The sequence below is a fragment of the Bombina bombina genome, chromosome 12, assembly GCF_027579735.1.
Source record: "Bombina bombina isolate aBomBom1 chromosome 12, aBomBom1.pri, whole genome shotgun sequence".
NCBI lineage: Eukaryota > Metazoa > Chordata > Amphibia > Anura > Bombinatoridae > Bombina > Bombina bombina.
The window spans coordinates 110,630,112-110,649,263 of record NC_069510.1 but is presented as its reverse complement, the minus strand read 5'-3'; the positions used below and the strand labels follow the sequence as shown (position 1 = coordinate 110,649,263).

General features: G+C 41.1%; 1 protein-coding gene across 8 annotated transcripts in view; it reads right to left on the bottom strand.

Annotated features, from left to right (window-relative positions):
• Window positions 1-19,152, bottom strand: part of GAPVD1 (GTPase activating protein and VPS9 domains 1) — a 231,021-nt gene that overhangs the window by 75,682 nt on the left and 136,187 nt on the right. For all 8 annotated transcript variants that reach the window (XM_053695629.1, XM_053695636.1, XM_053695630.1 and 5 more), the window contains 3 exons: window positions 9,213-9,322; window positions 7,993-8,152; window positions 6,191-6,378 (listed from right to left, as the gene is read on the bottom strand). In XM_053695629.1, coding sequence (XP_053551604.1) covers window positions 6,191-6,378; window positions 7,993-8,152; window positions 9,213-9,322 — 458 coding nt within the window. The remainder of the gene's footprint in view (window positions 1-6,190; window positions 6,379-7,992; window positions 8,153-9,212; window positions 9,323-19,152) is intronic.

Sequence of the window (19,152 nt, the reverse complement as noted above, 5' to 3'; positions counted from 1 at the left end):
GCATAGGTTCAAATGGAGGAGCCTGTAAAGCCTTCAGAACCAAATTAAGACTCCAAGTAGGAGAAATTGATTTAATGACAGGCTTAATAGGAACTAAAGCCTGTACAAAACAGTGTATATCAGGAAGTATAGCATTCTTTCTGTGAAATAAAACAGAAAGAGCTGAGATTTGTCCTTTCAAGGAACTTGCAGACAAACCCTTATCCAAACCATCCTGAAGAAACTATAAAATTCTAGGAATTCTAAAAGAATGCCAAGAGAATTTATGAGAAGAACACCATGAAATGTAAGTCTTCCAAACTTCCAAATGTAAGTCTTCCAAATCTTTCTAGAGACAGATTTACGAGCTTGTAACATAGTATTAATCACTGAGTCAGAGAAACCTCTATGACTTAGTACTAAGCGTTCAATTTCCATACCTTCAAATTTAATGATTTGAGATCCTGATGGAAAAACGGACCTTGAGATAGTAGGTCTGGACATAACGGAAGTGGCCAAGGCAGGCAACTGGACATCCGAACCAGATCCGCATACCAAAACCTGTGTGGCCATGCTGGCGCCACCAGCAACACAAATGATTGTTCCAATGATTGTTCAAATGATTGATGATTTTGGAGATCACTCTTGGAAGGAGAACTAGAGGCTGGAAAATGTAAGCAGGATGATAACACCAAGGAAGTGTCAGCGCACCCACTGCTTCCGCCTGAACATCCCTGGACATGGACAGGTATCTGGGAAGTTTCTTGTTTAGATGAGAGGCCATGAGATCTATCTCTGGAAAACACCACATCTGAACAACCTGAGAAAAAACATCTGGATGGAGAGACCACTCCCCTGGATGTAAAGTCTGGCGGCTGAGATAATCCGCCTCCCTATTGTCTACACCTGGGATATGCACCGCAGAGATTAGACAGGAGCTGGATTCCGCCCAAGCAAGTATCCGAGATACTTCTTTCATAGCTTGGGGACTGTGAGTCCCACCCGGATGATTGACATATGCCACTGTTGTGATTTTGCTTGTCAGAAAACAAATGAACGGTTCTCTCTTTAACAGAGGCCAAAACTGAAGAGCTCTGAGAATTGCACGGAGTTCTAAAATATTTATTGGTAATCTCACCTCTTGAGATTTCCAAACCCCTTGTGCTGTCAGAGATCCCCAAACAGCTCCCCAACCTGAAAGACTCGCATCTGTTGTGATCACAGTCCAGGTTGGCCGAACAAAAGAAGCCCCTTGAACTAAACGATGGTGATCTATCCACCATGTTAGAGTGTGTCGTACATTGGGATTTAAGGATATTAAAGGGACAGTCTACACCAGAATTGTTATTGTTTTAAAAGATAGATAATCCCTTGTTTACCCATTTCCTAGTTTTGCATAACCAACACAGTTATATTTATATATTTTTTACCTCTGTGATTATCTTGTATCTAAGCCTCTGCAGACTGCCCCTTTATTTGTTCTTTTGACAGACTTGCAGTTCAGCCAATCAGTGATGGCTCCCAGGTAACTTCACGTGCACGAGCACAGTGTTATCTATATGAAAAACATGAACTAACACCCTCTAGTGGTGAAAAACCTGTTAAAATGCATTCTTAAAAGGCTGCCTTCAAGGTCTAAGAAATTAGCATATGAACCTCCTAGGTTAAGCTTTCAACTAAGAATACCAAGAGAACAAAGCAAAATTGGAGATAAAAGTAAATTGGAAAATTGTTTAAAATTACATGCCCTATCTGAATCATGACTGTCCCTTTAATTTTGATATATTTGTATAATCCCTGCACCATTGTTTCAGCATACAAAGCTGTAGAGGTCTCATGCGAAAACGAGCAAAGGTGATCGCATCCGATGCTGCAGTCATGAGACCTAAAACTTCCATGCACATAGCCACTGAAGGGAATGACTTGAGACTGAAGGTGCCGGCAGGCTGCAACCAATTTTAAACGTCTCTTGTCTGTTAGAGACAGAGTCATGGACACTGAATCTATCTGGAAGCCTAAAAAGGTGATCCTTGTCTGAGGAATCAAGAAACTTTTTGGTAAGTTGATCCTCTAACCATGTTTCCGAAGAAACAACACTAGCTGATTCGTGTGAGATTCTGCAGTATGTAAAGACTGAGCTAGTACCAAGATATCGTCCTAAGAAGGAAACACCGCAATACCCTGTTCTCTGATTACAGAGAATAGGGCACCCAGAACCTTTGAAAAGATTCTTGGAGCTGTTGCTAGGCCAAATGGAAGAGCAACAAATTGGTAATGCTTGTCTAGAAAAGAGAATCTCAGAAACTGATAATGGTCTGGATGAATCGGAATATGAAGGTATGCAGCCTGCAAGTCTATTGTGGACATATAATGTCCTCGCTGAACAAAAGGCAGAATAGTCCTTATAGTCACCATCTTGAAAGTTGGTACTCAACATTTTCAGATACAGAACTGGTCTGAATAAATTTTCCTTCTTTGGGACAATGAATAGATTTGAATAAAACCACAAACCTTGTTCCTGAAGAGGAACTGGCATGATTACCCCTGAAGACTCCAGGTCTGAAACACACTTCAGGAAAGCCTGAGCTCTTACTGGATTTGATGGGATACATGAGAGAAAAAATCTTCTCACAGGAGGTCTAACTCTGAATCCTATTCGATACCCTTGAGAGACAATGCTCTGAATCCATTGATTTTGGACAGATCTTATCCAAATATCCTTGAAAAACCTTAATCTGCCCCCTACCAGCTGAGCTGGAATGAGGGCCGCACCTTCATGTGGACTTAGGGGCTGACTTTGGTTTCCTAAATGGCTTGGATTTATTCCAATTTGAGGAAGGCTTCCAATTGGAAGCAGATTCCTTGGGGGGAGGATTGAGTTTTTGTTCCTTATTCTGACGAAAGGAACGAAAACGATTAGAAGCCTTAGATTTACCCTTAGGTTTTTTATCCTGAGGCAGAAAAACTCCCTTTCCCCCAGTGACAGTTGAAATAATAGAATCCAACTGAGAACCAAATAAAGTATTACCTTGGAAAGAAAGAGATAGTAATCTAGATTTAGATGTCATATCAGCATTCCAAGATTTAAGCCACAAAGCTCTTCTAGCTAAAATAGCTAAAGACATGGATCTAACATCAATTTTGATAATATCAAAAATAGTATCACAAATAAAATGATTAGCATATTGCAGTAAGCGAATAATGCTAGCCAAGTCAGAATCCAATTCCTGTTGCGCTAAATTCTCCAACCAGAAAGTTGATGCAGCCACAACATCAGCCAAATAAATTGCAGGTCTGAGAAGATGACCTGAATATAAATAGGCCTTCCTTAGATAAGATTCAAGCTTCCTATCTAAAGGATCCTTAAAGGAAGTACTATCTTCCATAGGAATAGTGGTACGTTTAGCAAGAGTAGAAATAGCCCCATCAACTTTGGGGATTTTTTCCCAAAACTCTATAGATTTTGCTGGTAAAGGATACAATTTTTTAAACCTTGAAGAAGGAATAAAAGTAGTACCTGGCTTATTCCATTCCCTAGAAATCATATCAGAAATAGCCTCAGGAATAGGAAAAACCCCTGGAGAAACAACAGGAGGTTTAAAAACAGCATTTAAACGTTTATTAGACTGAACGTCAAGAGGACTGGTTACCTCAATATCCAAAGTAATTAACACTTCTTTTAATAAAGAACCCATATACTCTATTTTAAATAAATAAGTAGATTTGTCAGTGTCAATATCTGAGGAAGGATCTTCTGTATCAGATAGATCCTCATTAGAAGAGGATAAATTATTATGTTGTTGGTCATTTGAAATTTCATCAACTAAATGAAGTTTTAAAAGACCTTTTACGTTTATTAGAAGGTGGAAATGTAGACAAAGCCTTCAGGATAGAATCAGAAACAAATTCTTTAAAATTTACAGGTATATCATGCACATTAGAAGTTGAAGGATCTGCAACTGGCAATTTACTATTACTGATGGACACACTATCTGCATGTAAAAATTTATCATGACAACTAATACAAATGACATTCAGCGAAATAATTTCTACAATTTTACAACAAATGCACTTAGCTTTGGTAGAACCGATGTCAGGCAGCAATGTTCCAGCAGAAACTTCTGAGGCAGGATCAGATTGAGACATCTTGCAAAATGTAAGAGAAAATACAACCTATAAAGTAAAATTATCTATTTCATTATATGACAGTTTTAGGAATGGGAAAAAATGCAAATAGCATAGCCCTCTGATAGAGAAAAAGGCAAGAGGCAAACATCAATGGGGTATTGAAATAATGAAAAAGTTTGGCGCCAAGTATGACGCACAACGTAACTAAACTTTTTTGGTGACAAAAATAACCGGAAATGACACACCCGCGTCACCAATGACGCAATAAAGTCTAGCATTTGACGCACCTGTGGGCCTAATACTGCCCGCAATTTCCAACAATGCTGAGAAGCGCATATCAACATATAAATCTTAGCACAAACTTACTTCACCACCTCCATAGGAGGCAAAGTTTGTAAAACTGAATTGTGGGTGTGGTGAGGGGTGTATTTATAGGCATTTTGAGGTACGTCACTAGCTCATGGACTCTTGCCAATTACATGAAAGAAACAAAATTAGCACTTACCTTGATGTAATCTGCCTGGCAGCAGGGCAGCTCACTAGGTTTGAGAGGCATTCTCCGTCACATGGACCTGTGGAAAAAAAGGCAAAGACTGAGTAATCTTACTCAGGCTTTCAAGTTAGGGCAGCAATAATTACTTGGAAAGCGCAGTGAGGATTATACCCCACAAGTTCCCAATTGCTTAAAAGCCACCACTGCTCTACTGAAGAGACTGACATGGGCTACGGCTACACCCCAGGACAAAGCAGAACAAGCTTGCACTGCTGTAAAATAATAAAATCTTGATTGAAGAATCTTCTTCCAGACACCTAAACGTTATCACCTCCTTGCTTTTAACGTAGGCAAAGAGAATGACTGAGGTTAGAGGGAAGGGAGGTGATATTTATTTTTATGGTGCTCTTTGCCTCCTCCTGCTGGCCAGGAGTGATATTCCCAATAGTAATTAGAGATGATCCGTAGACTCACTGTGTCATTAGAAAGAAAGACTCATATTTTATTTGTAAAAAGGAACAATACTCTTTATTTTGGGGGACAGTTTTTTTATTTAATTAACATACGTACATACATATATATATATATATATATATATATATATATATATACATACACACATATACATACATATACACACACACACATACATACACACTTATACATATCTCCCAACATTTCAACATTGGAAACAGAGAGAAACACACACACACCCCGGTGCAAAAGAGTCGTGGTGCACAGGAGCACGGATGGCTTTAAAAAATCATGAAACCAATGTAATATAAATAAAATTCATAAAACATATCACTTACATTTAAAAAAATACTCTAAATCCTGAGTCATAAAGATAGATATTTTAATATATTTTAATGCAATTTAACACTCACTGAGACAGGACGTGTCTATTCATCTGACAGCAGTGTTAGCAGCATTGTTTATGGCAACAATATACATAGATATTAGACGTGTGCATTCGGAGGCTTTAGATACCGCAGAAGGCAGCAGCCGCTCGTGACATTCGGCTCTTTTCTGAGCTGGATTTCTTCTTGTGAAAGTGCAACACACTAAGGTCTGGTTCTGGATTTGCACTGATCTTAGTGAGCTGCACTGTCACAAGAATAATTCCGGCTCCGAAAAGAGCCGAACGTCATGAATGGCTACCACCTTACGCGTATCTGAAACCTCTGAATGCTGCTATAGACATGTGCACGTTCATGAGCTCCTATCAACCTACCTAGGATTAGTCTTCAATAAAGGATACCAAGAGAACCAAACACAAGTGACAATAAAAGTAAATTGGAAAATTTTATAAAATTGCATGCCCTACCTGAATCGTAAAAGTTTAAATTTGACTTAACTGTCCCTTTAAATTATAGCATGAGTGATCCTAAAAATACAAAAAAAACAATTTACTGCCCATAATTGAATATTATATGGTGAATAACATTTTGAGGGTGATATCCCCATAATGAGGTGTAGACAGCAAAATGGCACCGCTTACTAGCGCAGGGTGGGACATCAATATGGAGAAGAGTTAGAAGTTATTTATTGGAACCGTGGGGAAGATACCATTACAAATACCAGATTTACCTTGGATGAACTCCAGAATATTCCTCTCTTTGCTCTCCAGCAGCAGCCGTACGCAGACTGTAGTGAAGTATCGCGTGGACACTTCCTTATCTCGCAGGACTCTCTGTAGTAGCCGTTCGAGGTGCGCCTGGGTTGTCTGAAGACCTTGCCGACATCTGGTCAGATAAGCAATGTACGAAGCTCTTTTTCTGCAACGACCAATGAAGATCAGGCTCTCTCTATAGCAAATGTGCACAAATCCACTGGACTTTTAATGTGTTATTATGTAAAACAAAAGATCCAGTCCTGGTACTAAAGTTGTAAAAAGAGCTGAAATATTTATTAGGACATTTCTGATGTAAAAGTAAAAAAAAAAAAAACATTTTCTTACAGCTTTTACAAACAATTCCCTTTTTTATTCTATGCTGAACTACTTCAAGAGGGTCAAAGTTGCTCTCATAGAAATCCCCATTCCTGTTCCAAATGAGATATGATCAGTAAGTGGGGCATACGCTGTATACTTGCATCTCATTGGCTCACCACCAGTATCCTCATCTGGAGTAGCATAGGGGTACAACTTTGACTATGCATTTATCTCCTTTGGACAGGATTAAACCCATAATATAAAAGACGATTTTGTTAAAATATAAAATGCTCTAACAAAACAGTATAATATAGTAATGTGCAGACTAGTTTCACAACAATGTGAAGTCTATGACCAGGAGAAGCAGAGTCATGACAAAATGTTACAACCACAAAAAGAGATTCTGCTAGGAGACTGGGAAAGAAATTACACTACATTTTACTTTATGAAGGCAGCTAGGTTTGCTGGATAACACTTGGGTATTTTTTGGAGCAAATCAGAATTAATTTAAACCAAGTCTATTCAAGTACTTAGGTAAACACAAGCAAAAAAACAAACAAATTAAATATGAGCACTCACTATTCAAAATCTTGAGTTACAACATAAGTAATGTGTATGTGGTTTCATACGAGACACGTGCCCAGATTGGTTGCTTGCTGCTTCATACGAGACACATGCCCAGACAGGCTCTTTAACAAATGACAGCAAGAGAACTACACATAATTGATAAATTGGAAAGTTGTTTAAAAGTGTATGTTCTATCCTTTAATAGGGACAGTCTACACCTTAGTCATCTTAAATTCTTACTTAGATGAAGCTGCAAAAAGCATCCTGCACCCTTTCAATATCATGCAGCAGGAACAGTAAAACAGTTATTTTAAAATGAATATGGTTTCTGGCCACTTTGAAATGGCTGCCAAGCTCCGCCCACTGATAACATCACGATCTGGGCTGCATCTAGGCACTCTGCTGAATAGCATTGACAGTCTGTTGAATCCAACTAGTGAGCCTTTTGTGATTGGATGCCATCTGCATCACAGATTGTGATGTCATCAGTGGGCTGAGCTTGGCAGCCATTTCAAAGTGACCAGAAACATTATTCATTTCAAAATAACTTTTTTTTCTGTTTCTGCTCCACGATATAGAAAAGGTGCAGAAGGCTATTTACAGCTTAATCTAAGGTAAGACTTTAAGATGAACAAGGACTTGTCCCTTTAAATCCTGAGAATTTATGGTATTGTATGTTAAGCTTCCACCCAGAACTAATTTGTGAGGGATAAAACATACTTTGATATCCAATGACTCAGGATATAAAAGATTAAAGCATCTTGTATTTTTGGAGTCAACACCAGAAGAGACAAATAAAATTGTAATTTTCCTTTTAATGTAAACAAAAAAAAACACTACCAGTGTATGGTTTATAACGATTTTGACTTGTCCTTGTATACGCTTTATATACCTGTAATCCTCTGCTATAGACGCCAGGAGTTTGCTGCAGGTGCGACTGTCGAAGCGGCTCACACAGCGCATGGTTTCCTGGATCTGCGCCATCAAATTTTTGTCCTGGAGGTTTATGGCCTCTGCCAGCTGTACTTTCAGGAAACACACAATCTCATTGTCTGCAAAAGGAGGACACAGAAGGAGTCACTATATAGTGGGGGGAAAACATAGCAGGTAATGTCGTCTGGTAATTTTAAGGGGAGATGCAAATCAAATTGGAATCTGCATCAAGAAGCCTTTTACAAAGAACAATGCACCTATTTTTGTGTCCACTAAGCTTCCTTTTTCTTCTTACCTTTTTACAATAATTTACCGGCCACTAGAAAAAAAAAATTATACTTGCTAAAAATGACCATTCTCTCCATATGGATGTGGTGTGAACGGGAATGAAGGTTCAGTCATGCAGTAGAAAAAAGAAAAGAACCATTTATATAGGCAAACTGGTGGGGGGTTGTGTTTTTTTTAAATAACATTGTGCTAATTTTCACACTCCTTACTAAGCCCCAATGTTTTAGATGCATACTGATGTATACATACTTGACATTGCTTCTGTTTGTATAACGGGTCTTTTCATATGAAGGGGGGAGGGGGAGGTTCTGTTCTCAGTCCGTTTTAGTGGGTGTCCCAGCCTAACCACCTCAAAAGTGCTAAATTGGGATCTTCTAAGTAAGTTTTTAAAATGTTTATGCTGGATTTTTAGATCAGTATCTGTGCATATTATTCTTTAAAGTAGTGTTTATTACACGCAGTTATATGAAAATTGGTGTATTCTGTCCCTTTATGAACATAACAGTTTGAGGGTTCAGTTTTGAATTTGAATGCTAGTTCACAAGAAAAGTGTCAATCACACTGTAAGACTACTCCCTCCTTTATTGGGCTGACCAATAAATTACTTTAAAACTGAAGTAATTATGTTTAATTAATAGGAATGTTCTGTGCATTTGCTCACAAGCTTGCTGGAGTGATACATATCCTAAGGGGCTTACAGTTATAGTCTGAGTCCTGCCTTATACTCATGTGCCAAGATAAAAAGTTAATTGATTATTTTTTTAGGAGTCAGGATACAGCACCAGAAGCTCCTTATACGTACAGGCTAAAAACATAGTCCTCCCAATGTCTAGCTCTCATGTTAAAAAAAAACCTTAGCATGTGCTGCTTGCGCCAAGGCAAAGAGCTCACCGTCTGGGTCCGAGTGGTCAGGCAGCCCGTTCCGCGTGGAGTGGGACACCATTGGGAAGGCAACAGAATCGGCAGAGCACAGAGCCATGCGTAACTTCTTCTTAGCATCCCTTAAATAAAAAGGAATTGTACAAGGTGATGAGAAACTCTGAAAAAACTAAATGTATGCTTACCTGATAAATTTCTTTCTTTCCGGACATGGAGAGTCCACAACGTCATTCCAATTACTAGTGGGATATTCAACTACTGGCCAGCAGGAGGAGGCAAAGAGCACCCCAGCAAAGCAGTTACGTGTAACTTCCCTTACCCATAATCCCAAGTCATTCCGCCAAAGGAAAATGGAAAAAGAAGAAAACACAAGGGTGAAAAAGGTGCCTGAGGTTAATTTAACAAAAAAAACTGCCAAATAATAATTAAAAAGAGGGCAGGGTCATGGACTCTCTATGTCTGGAAAGAAAGAAATGTATCAGTTAAGCATAAATTTTGTTTTCTTTTTTATGACATGGAGAGTCCACAACGTCATTCCAATTACTAGTGGGAACCCATACCCAAGCTAGAGGACACGGAATGAACTGGGAGGGAGAAAAAAGGCAGGAGGACCTAAACAAAAGGTACCACCACTTGTAGAACCCAAAAGAAGCATCAGCCAATGCAAAAGTATCAAATTTGTAGAATTTGGAAAAAGTATGCAGAGAGGACCATGTAGCCGCCTTGCAAATCTGTTCCACATAAGCATCATTTTTGAAAGCCCAAGAAGAGGAGACAGACCTAGTGGAATGAGCAGTAATTCTCTCAGGAGGCTGCTGTCCAGCAGTCTCATAAGTCAAACGAATCAAACTTCTCAACCAAAGAGACAGAGTAGTTGAAGTGGCCTTATAACCCTTACGTTTCCCAGAGAAAACAACAAACAGGGCAGAAGATTGCCAAAAATCTTTAGTAGCTTGTAAGTAAAAATGTAGAGCTTGGACAACATCCAAGTTATGCAAAAGACGTTCCTTGTGAGACGGATTAGGACAAAAAAAAAAGGAACAACAATTTCCTGATTAATGTTTCGATCGGACACCCTCTTAGGGAGAAAATCCTATTTAGTATGAAGGGCCGCCTTATCAGCATGAAAAATAAGGTACGGGGAATCACACTGCAGAGCTGAAAGCTCAGAAACACTGCAAGCGGAAAAAATAGCAAGAAGAAACAAAACCTTCCAAGATAACAATTTTATATCAACAACATGCATCGGCTCAAATGGAGCCTGCTGCAAAACTTTAAGACCTAGATTAAGGCTCCATGGGGGAGCAACAGGTTTAAACACAGGCCTGATTCTAACCAGGGCCTGAACAAAGGCATGAACATCTGGTAAGTCTGCCAGACTATTGTGCAAAAGGATAGATAAGGCAGAAAGCTGACCCTTTAGAGTACTGACCGATAAACCCTTCTCCAGGCCATCCTGCAGAAAAGACAAAATCCGGGGGAATCCTCACCCGACTCCAGGAGAGCCCTTTAGATTCGCACCAATAAAGATATTTACGCCATATCTTATCTTGCGAGTAATAGGTTTGGGAGCCTGGAGCATAGTTTCAATGACCCACTCACAAAAACTACTTCTAGACAGAACTAGGCTTCAATCTCCAAGCAGTCAGCTTCAGAGAATCTAGGTTTGGATGGAGGAAAGGACCCTGAATTAGAAGATCCTTCCTCAGAGTTAACCTCCAGGGAGGTAGAGATGACATCCGTACCAGATCAGCGAACCAGATCCTGTGAGGCCATGCATGAGCTATTAGGATTACCGATGCTCTCTCCGGTTTGATACGAGCAATGGCTCGTGGAAGGAGAGCAAACTGAGGAAACAGATAAGGCAGAGAAAACATCCAAGGAACCGCTAGAGCCTCTATCAGAACGGCCAGACGATCTCTTGACCTTGAACCGTACTTTGGAACCTTGGCGTTTTGGCAGGATGCCATCAGATCCAACTCTGGAACCCCCACATGAGGGTTATCTGAGAGAACACTCCCGGATGGCGAGCCCACTCCCCGGGATGAAAGGTCTGCCTGCTCAGAAAATCCGCCTCCCAATTGTCCATTCCTGGAATGTGGATGGCAGATAGAAGACAACTGTGAGCTTCAACCCACTGCAGAATGCGAGTCATCTCCTTAATGGTCAAGGAACTCCAAATTCCTCCCTGGTGGTTGATGTAAGCAACTGAGGTGATGTTGTCCAACTGGAATCTGATAAACCGGACTAAAGATAATTGAGGGCAAGCTGTCAAGGCATTGAAGATTGCTCTCAACTCCAAGATGTTTATGGGAAGAGAAGACTCTTTCCGAGACCACAGGCCCAGAGCCTTCAGAGAAGCCCAAACAGCTCCCATAGTCACAATCACCCAGGAAGGTCTCAGGAAGCAAGTCCCCCCGAGACAAATGTTCCTGCGAAATCCACCACGAGAGAGTCTCTTGTTAGGGGGTCCAGATTTATCCTCTGTGATCAATCTGAATGGTCTCCGTTTCATTGACGGCGCATGCAAAGCTGTAGTCGTAGATAGAACCGAGCAAAAAGAATGATGTCCATGGAAGCCACCATCAGACCAATCACCTCCATGCACTGAGCCACTGAAGGACGAATAGCAGACTGGAGAGAAAGGCAGGAAGCAAGAAGTTTGGATTTTCTGAACTCCATCAGGAAAATCGTCATGGACAGGGAATCTATGATTGTTCCTAGGTAACACACTCTTGTAGTTGGAACTAGAGAACTCTTTTTCCAAATTCACATTCCACCCGTGGGAACGAAGAAAAGACAACATCTCTGTATGAGATTTTGCTAGTTGAAAAGATCACACCTTAACCAAGGTGTATCCACAGCATACTCCCTGGGATCTGATCACTGCCAATAGGGCTCCCAGAACCTTTGTGAATATAGCTGTGGCAAGACCAAATGGAAGGGCAATAAAGTGGAAATGCCTGTCCAGAAATGCAAACCTTAGAAACTGGTAGTGATCCCTGTGAATGGGAACATGTAAATAGACGTCCTCCAGGTCTATGGTCGTCATGAACTGACCTTCTTGGAAGAATGGAACGAATAGTTTCCATTTTGAAGGACGGAACTCTGAGGAATTTGTTGAGACACTTTATATCTAGGATGGGACTAAAAATTCTCTCCTTTTGGAAATCACAAATAGATTTGAATAGAATCCTAGACCATTTTCCTTTAGAGGGACTGGTACAATAACTCCCAGGGAGGATAGGTCCTTTATGCAATTTAAGAAGGCCTCCCTCTTTACCTGGTTTCATGATAGTCTCAACAGGAGAAATCTGCCCCTTGGAGGGCAAGACTTGAATCCTATTTTGTAACCTTGGGATACTACATCCACAGCCCATGGTTCTGGGACATTGCATATCAAAGCCTGTCGAAAAAGAGAAAGCCTGCCCCCCACCTGATCCAAAATCAGATCGGGGGCAGACCCTTCATGCGGATTTAGAGTCAGTGGAAGGCTTTTTGTTTTGCTTTCCCTTATTCCAGGGCTGGCTGGATTTCCAAGTGGACCTGGATTGGCCAGGTTTGGAAGAGGTAGGAGGAGGACTTCTGTCCTTTGAAGTTGCAAAAGGAACGAAAATTAGAATTCCGACGACCCTTAGGTCTATTTGTCTTGTCCTGAGGTAGGATAGATCCCTTTCCACCTGTAATTTCAGAAATGATCTCCACCAGACCAGGACCAAAGAGAGTTTTACCCTTATAAGGTAAAGCCAAAAGCTTGACCTTAGAAGATACATTAGACAACCAAGATTTTAGCCACAGAGCTCTGAGAGCTAGAACAGTGAAGCTAGATATCTTAGCTCCCAGTCTAATTACGTGCATGTTGTCATAATAGATAAAAGGTATTGGCCAGTTTAAGAGCTTTGATCCTATCCTGGATCTCCTCTGCCGTAGTTTCTTCTGATATCAGAACAGATAGGGCATCACACCAATAAGATGCTGCTCCCGCAACCGTGGCAATACTAGCCGCAGGTTGCCACTGTAAACCTTAATAGATGTACATCTTTTTTTAAACAAGCCTCAAACTTCTTATCCATTGGGTCCTTAACAGAACAACTATCCTCTATACAGGAATGGTAGTTCTTTTAGCTAGAGTAGAGATAGCTCCCTCTACTTTAGCACAGTGCGCAATGAGTCCTGAATGGAGTCAGCAACATGGAACATCTTCTTAAAAACAGGGGAAGGAGAAAACGGAACCACTGGCTTATCCCATTCCTGATCTATAATATCAGACATATTGTCTGTAACAGGAAAAACATTGTCAGACTTTGGAGAATCATAAACTCTATTAAGTTTAGAGGACTTCTTGGGGTTGACAGCAACCGAAGGTTCAGAATCGTCCAAGGTAGCTAAAACCTCCTTCAGAAGTAACCGGAGACGTTCAAGCTTAAATCTGAAATTCACTTCTTCAGATTCAGAAGATTTTTCTCCCATAGTATCAGAGTCTGAGATTTTGCCTTCAGAAGCTACTGAATTATCATCTTCATCAGATATCCGACAAAGGTTGACCAGCGCAGTCTTAGAGTCAGAAACCTTGCTAGTAGGTAAATGTTTAGATTTCCTTTAACGCTTACCCGAAGAAAGGAAAACAGACAAAGCCGCAGATACTGTAGAAGTAATCCGAGCTGCAAAATCTCCAGGTACATTAACACCCCCAGGTACATTAACAACCCCAGGGGGATGAGAGGACACAGAAGGCACTGCATGAGAAACAACTAAGGCTTGGGACGTTTGAGGAGAAAGCTGAGGCATGTCACACACAGCAGTATCCTGAGAGACACTTGGCTCAGAAGGGAGTAATCTGTCTTTAAATTTTAGCTAAACATGAGGAGCAAAACTGCATTGGTAGGACAATTTGAGACTCTAAGCATAGTAAGCAATTATCCATAGAGACAGGCTGGTCTATTTCGGATTCCATAACTGCAGAAATCAGACTTCTTAATTATAATGCAAAAAACCTAAATTTTTAAATTTTAATATATAGCCAAAAAGTACATAGGGTAAAATAAAAAGCAAAAACAGCAACCTCAGATTGCCTGAAGCTTCTACCGGACAGAAGAGATACCCCACTAGCAAGTAGAAGCAACAGTCTCCTGCAGAGATCTGCTCTTCTATTGCAAAACGATCCGGTAGATGATAGACTGATGAACGATAAACTCAAAGCCGACACAGATCCTCTACGTAGTAGCAACACCTCAAGCTCCGCATCAACCTGATTCTAAAGCGGAAGTGCAACTAAAAAGCGAGCAAAAATTAAAAAATGGCCCCAGAAAGCAAAGCCGTTTAAAAAAAAATATACCCATAAACCTGTCATAGCCCGACAAACTGTCATAGCCCAACTGCTATAATAAAGAAAAAGTAAAATCCTTTAAACCCCTTAGCCAAGTGTCTCTGTTAACCCTTAAGTCTCTCACAGGAATAAATAAAAAGTCATGTACATAAAAACCTTTTAATTCACAAAGTGCCTATGAATCTGCCTGTTAGAAGTATGTCCCAAAGTAGATCCATATGAGGATTAACCTCTTAAAGGGCCACTAAACCCAAAATCTTTCTTTCATGATTTAGATAGAACATACAAATTTAAACAACATTACAATTTACTTCTATTTATTTTGCTTCATTTTTTAGATATCCTTATTTGAAGAAAAAGCAATGCACATGGGTGAGCCAATCACATGAGGCTTCTATGTGCAGCAACCAATCAGCAGCTACTGAGCATATCTAGATATGCTTTTCAGCAAAGAATATCAAGAGAATAACACAAATTAGATAACAGAAGTAAATTAGAAAGATGTTTAAAAATGCATTCTCTTTCTAAATCATGAAAGAAAAAATGTGGGTGTCATGTCCCTTTAAGTGCTGCTGTCCTTCAGTACCTAGAAGGGAAAAGGCACTTACCTTGGATCCTGATGCAGGACAGATAACTACTACTTAGGTGTGACAGGCACTCCACTCCCTGTCATGGACCTGTAGGTAAAAGAAAGAACAGAGTAACTAACTCTGGTTTTCTGCAAAGGGGTAGCAAAGTGTTAAAAGTAAAGCAAAGACTACCTTGCTGCCTTCTAACTGCTAAAAGCCACCACTACTCTTACTAAACAGAGTGACATGGACACAGCTAGACCTCAATCCTTGCATACAGGGAGAAATACCCATAAAAGGATTAAATATCTTCACACACCAACTTTGCACGTCCTCCATTGACAGAGGCAAAGAGAATGACTGGGGATTATGGTTAAGGGAATTTACACTCGACAGCTTTGCTGGGGTGCTCTTTGCCTCCTCCTGCTGTCCAGGAGATGAATATCCCACTAGTAATTGGTATGACGTTGTGGACACTCCATGTCTTAGGAAAAAAAGGGGATTGGTGCTTACAATAAATAAAGCAAGTTACTGGGTGTTATGAGACTTTAATTCCCCATAATATAATTATACAGGTTTTTATTTTTTTATTTTATTATTATTCATTATTTAGTGCAATTTTGCTTAAATTTAAATATAAAAAACATAATTTATGCTTACCTGATAAATTTATTTCTCTTGTAGTGTATCCAGTCCACGGATCATCCATTACTTATGGGATATTCTCCTTCCCAACAGGAAGTTGCAAGAGGATCACCCACAGCAGAGCTGCTATATAGCTCCTCCCCTCACTGCCATATCCAGTCATTCGACCGAAACAAGCCGAGAAAGGAGAAACCATAGGGTGCAGTGGTGACTGTAGTTTAATTAAAATTTAGACCTGCCTTAAAAGGACAGGGCGGGCCGTGGACTGGATACACTACAAGAGAAATAAATTTATCAGGTAAGCATAAATTATGTTTTCTCTTGTTAAGTGTATCCAGTCCACGGATCATCCATTACTTATGGGATACCAATACCAAAGCTAAAGTACACGGATGATGGGAGGGACAAGGCAGGTACTTAAACGGAAGGAACCACTGCCTGTAGAACCTTTCTCCCAAAAACAGCCTCCGAAGAAGCAAAAGTATCAAATTTGGAAAATTTGGAAAAGGTATGAAGCGAAGACCAAGTCGCAGCCTTGCAAATCTGTTCAACAGAAGCCTCATTTTTAAAGGCCCAGGTGGAAGCCACAGCTCTAGTGGAATGAGCTGTAATCCTTTCAGGGGGCTGCTGTCCAGCAGTCTCATAGGCTAAACGGATTATACTCCGAAGCCAAAAAGAAAGAGAGGTTGCCGAGGTCTTTTGACCTCTCCTCTGTCCAGAGTAAACAACAAACAGGTTTGACGAAAATCTTTAGTAGCTTGTAAGTAAAACTTCAAAGCACGGACTACGTCAGATTATGCAAAAGACGTTCCTTCTTTGAAGAAGGATTAGGACATAATGATGGAACAACAATCTCTTGATTGATATTCTTGTTAGAAACCACCTTGGGTAAAAACCCAGGTTTTGTACGCAGAACTACTTTATCTGAATGAAAGATCAGATAAGGAGAATCACAATGTAAGGCAGATAACACAGACTCTCTGAGCCGAGGAAATAGCCATCAGAAAAAGAATTTTCCATGATAGAAGTTTGATATCAATAGAATGAAGGGGTTCAAACGGAACCCCTTGAAGAACTTTAAGAACCAAGTTTAAGCTCCATGGAGGAGCAACAGGTTAAAACACAGGCTTAATTCTAACTAAAGCCTGACAAAATGCCTGAACGTCTGGAACTTCTGCCAGACGCTTGTGTAAAAGGACAGAGCAGAAATCTGTCCCTTTAAAGAACTAGCTGATAATCCTTTGTCCAAACCCTCTTGGAGGAAGGGCAATATCCTAGGAATCCTAACCCTACTCCATGAGTAATTCTTGGATTCACACCAATGAAGATATTTACGCCATATCTTGTGGTAGATTTTCCTGGTGACAGGCTTTCGTGCCTGTATTAAGGTATCAGCCACGCTTTGATAGAATCAAGCGTTCAATCTCCATGCAGTCAGTCTCAGAGAAATTAGATTCGGATGATTGAAAGGACCTTGTATGAGAAGGTCTTGTCTCAGAGGCAGAGTCCATGGTGGAAAGGATGACATGTCCACTAGGTCTGCATACCAGGTCCTGCGTGGCCACGCAGGCGCTATCAGAATCACTGATGCCCTCTCCTGTCTGATTTTGGCAATCAGTCGAGGGAGCAGAGGAAACGGTGGAAACACATAAGCCAGGTTGAAGAACCAAGGAGCTGCTAGAGCATCTATCAGCGTCGCTTCTGGGTCCCTGGACCTGGATCCGTAACAAGGAATCTTGGCGTTCTGGCGAGACGCCATGAGATCCAGTTCTGGTTTGCCCCAACGATGAACCAATTGAGCAAACACCTCCGGATGGAGTTCCCACTCCCCCGGATGAAAAGTCTGACGACTTAGAAAATCCGCCTCCCAGTTCTCTACACTTAGGATATGGATTGCTGATAGGTGGCAAGAGTGAGACTCTGCCCAGCGAATTATCTTGGAGACTTCTAACATCGCTAGGGAACTCCTGGTTCCCCCTGATGGTTGATATAAGCCACAGTCGTGATGTTGTCCGACTGAAATCTGATGAACCTCAGGGTTGCTAACTGAGGCCAAGCTAGAAGAGCATTGAATATTGCTCTTAACTCCAGAATATTTATTGGGAGGAGTTTCTCCTCCTGAGTCCACGATCCCTGAGCCTTCAGGGAGTTCCAGACTGCACCCCAACCTAGAAGGCTGGCATCTGTTGTTACAATCATCCAATCTGGTCTGCGAAAGGTCATACCCTTGGACAGATGGACCCGAGATAACCACCAGAGAAGAGAATCTCTGGTTTCCTGATCCAGATTTAGTAGAGGGGACAAATCTGTGTAATCCCCATTCCACTGACTGAGCATGCATAATTGCAGCGGTCTGAGATGCAGGCGTGCAAATGGCACTATGTCCATTGCCGCTACCATTAAGCCGATTACCTCCATGCACTGAGCCGCCGCAGGGCGCGGAGTGGAGAGAAGAACACGGCAAGCATTTAGAAGTTTTGATAACCTGGACTCCGTCAGGTAAATTTTTATTTCTACAGAATCTATAAGAGTCCCTAGGAAGGAAACCCTTGTGAGAGGAGATAGAGAACTCTTTTCTTCGTTCACTTTCCACCCATGCGACCTCAGAAATGCCAGAACTATCTCTGTGTGAGACTTGGCAATTTGAAAGCTTGACGCCTGTATCAGGATGTTGTCTAGATAAGGAGCTACCGCTATGCCTCGCGGTCTTAGAACCGCCAGAAGAGAGCCCAGAACCTTTGTAAAAATTCTTGGGGCTGTAGCCAACCCGAAGGGAAGAGCTACAAATTGGTAATGCCTGTCTAGAAAGGCAAATCTCAGGAACCAATGATGATTCTTGTGAATCGGAATGTGAAGGTAGGCATCCTTTAAGTCCACTGTGGTCATGTACTGACCCTCTTGGATCATGGGTAAGATGGTCCGAATAGTTTCCACCTTGAATGATGGAACTCTGAGGAATTTGTTTAAGATCTTTGGATCCAAAATTGGTCTGAAGGTTCCCTCTTTTTTGGGAACCACAAACAGATTTGAATAAAAACCCTGTCCTTGTTCCGTCCGCGGAACTGGATGGATCACTCCCATTACTAGGAGGTCTTGCACGCAGTGTAGGAATGCCTCTTTCTTTATCTGGTTTGCAGATAATCTTGAAAGGTGAAATCTCCCCTGTGGAGGAGAAGCTTTGAAGTCCAGAAGATATCCCTGAGATATGATCTCCAACACCCAGGGATCCTGAACATCTCTTGCCCACGCCTGGGCGAAGAAAGAAAGTCTGCCCCTACTAGATCCGTTGCCAGATAGGGGGCCGTTCCTTCATGCTGTCTTGGGGGCAGCAGCAGGCTTTCTGGCCTGCTTGCCCTTGTTCCAGGACTGGTTAGATTTCCAGGCCTGCTTGGATTGAGCAAAAGTTCCCTCT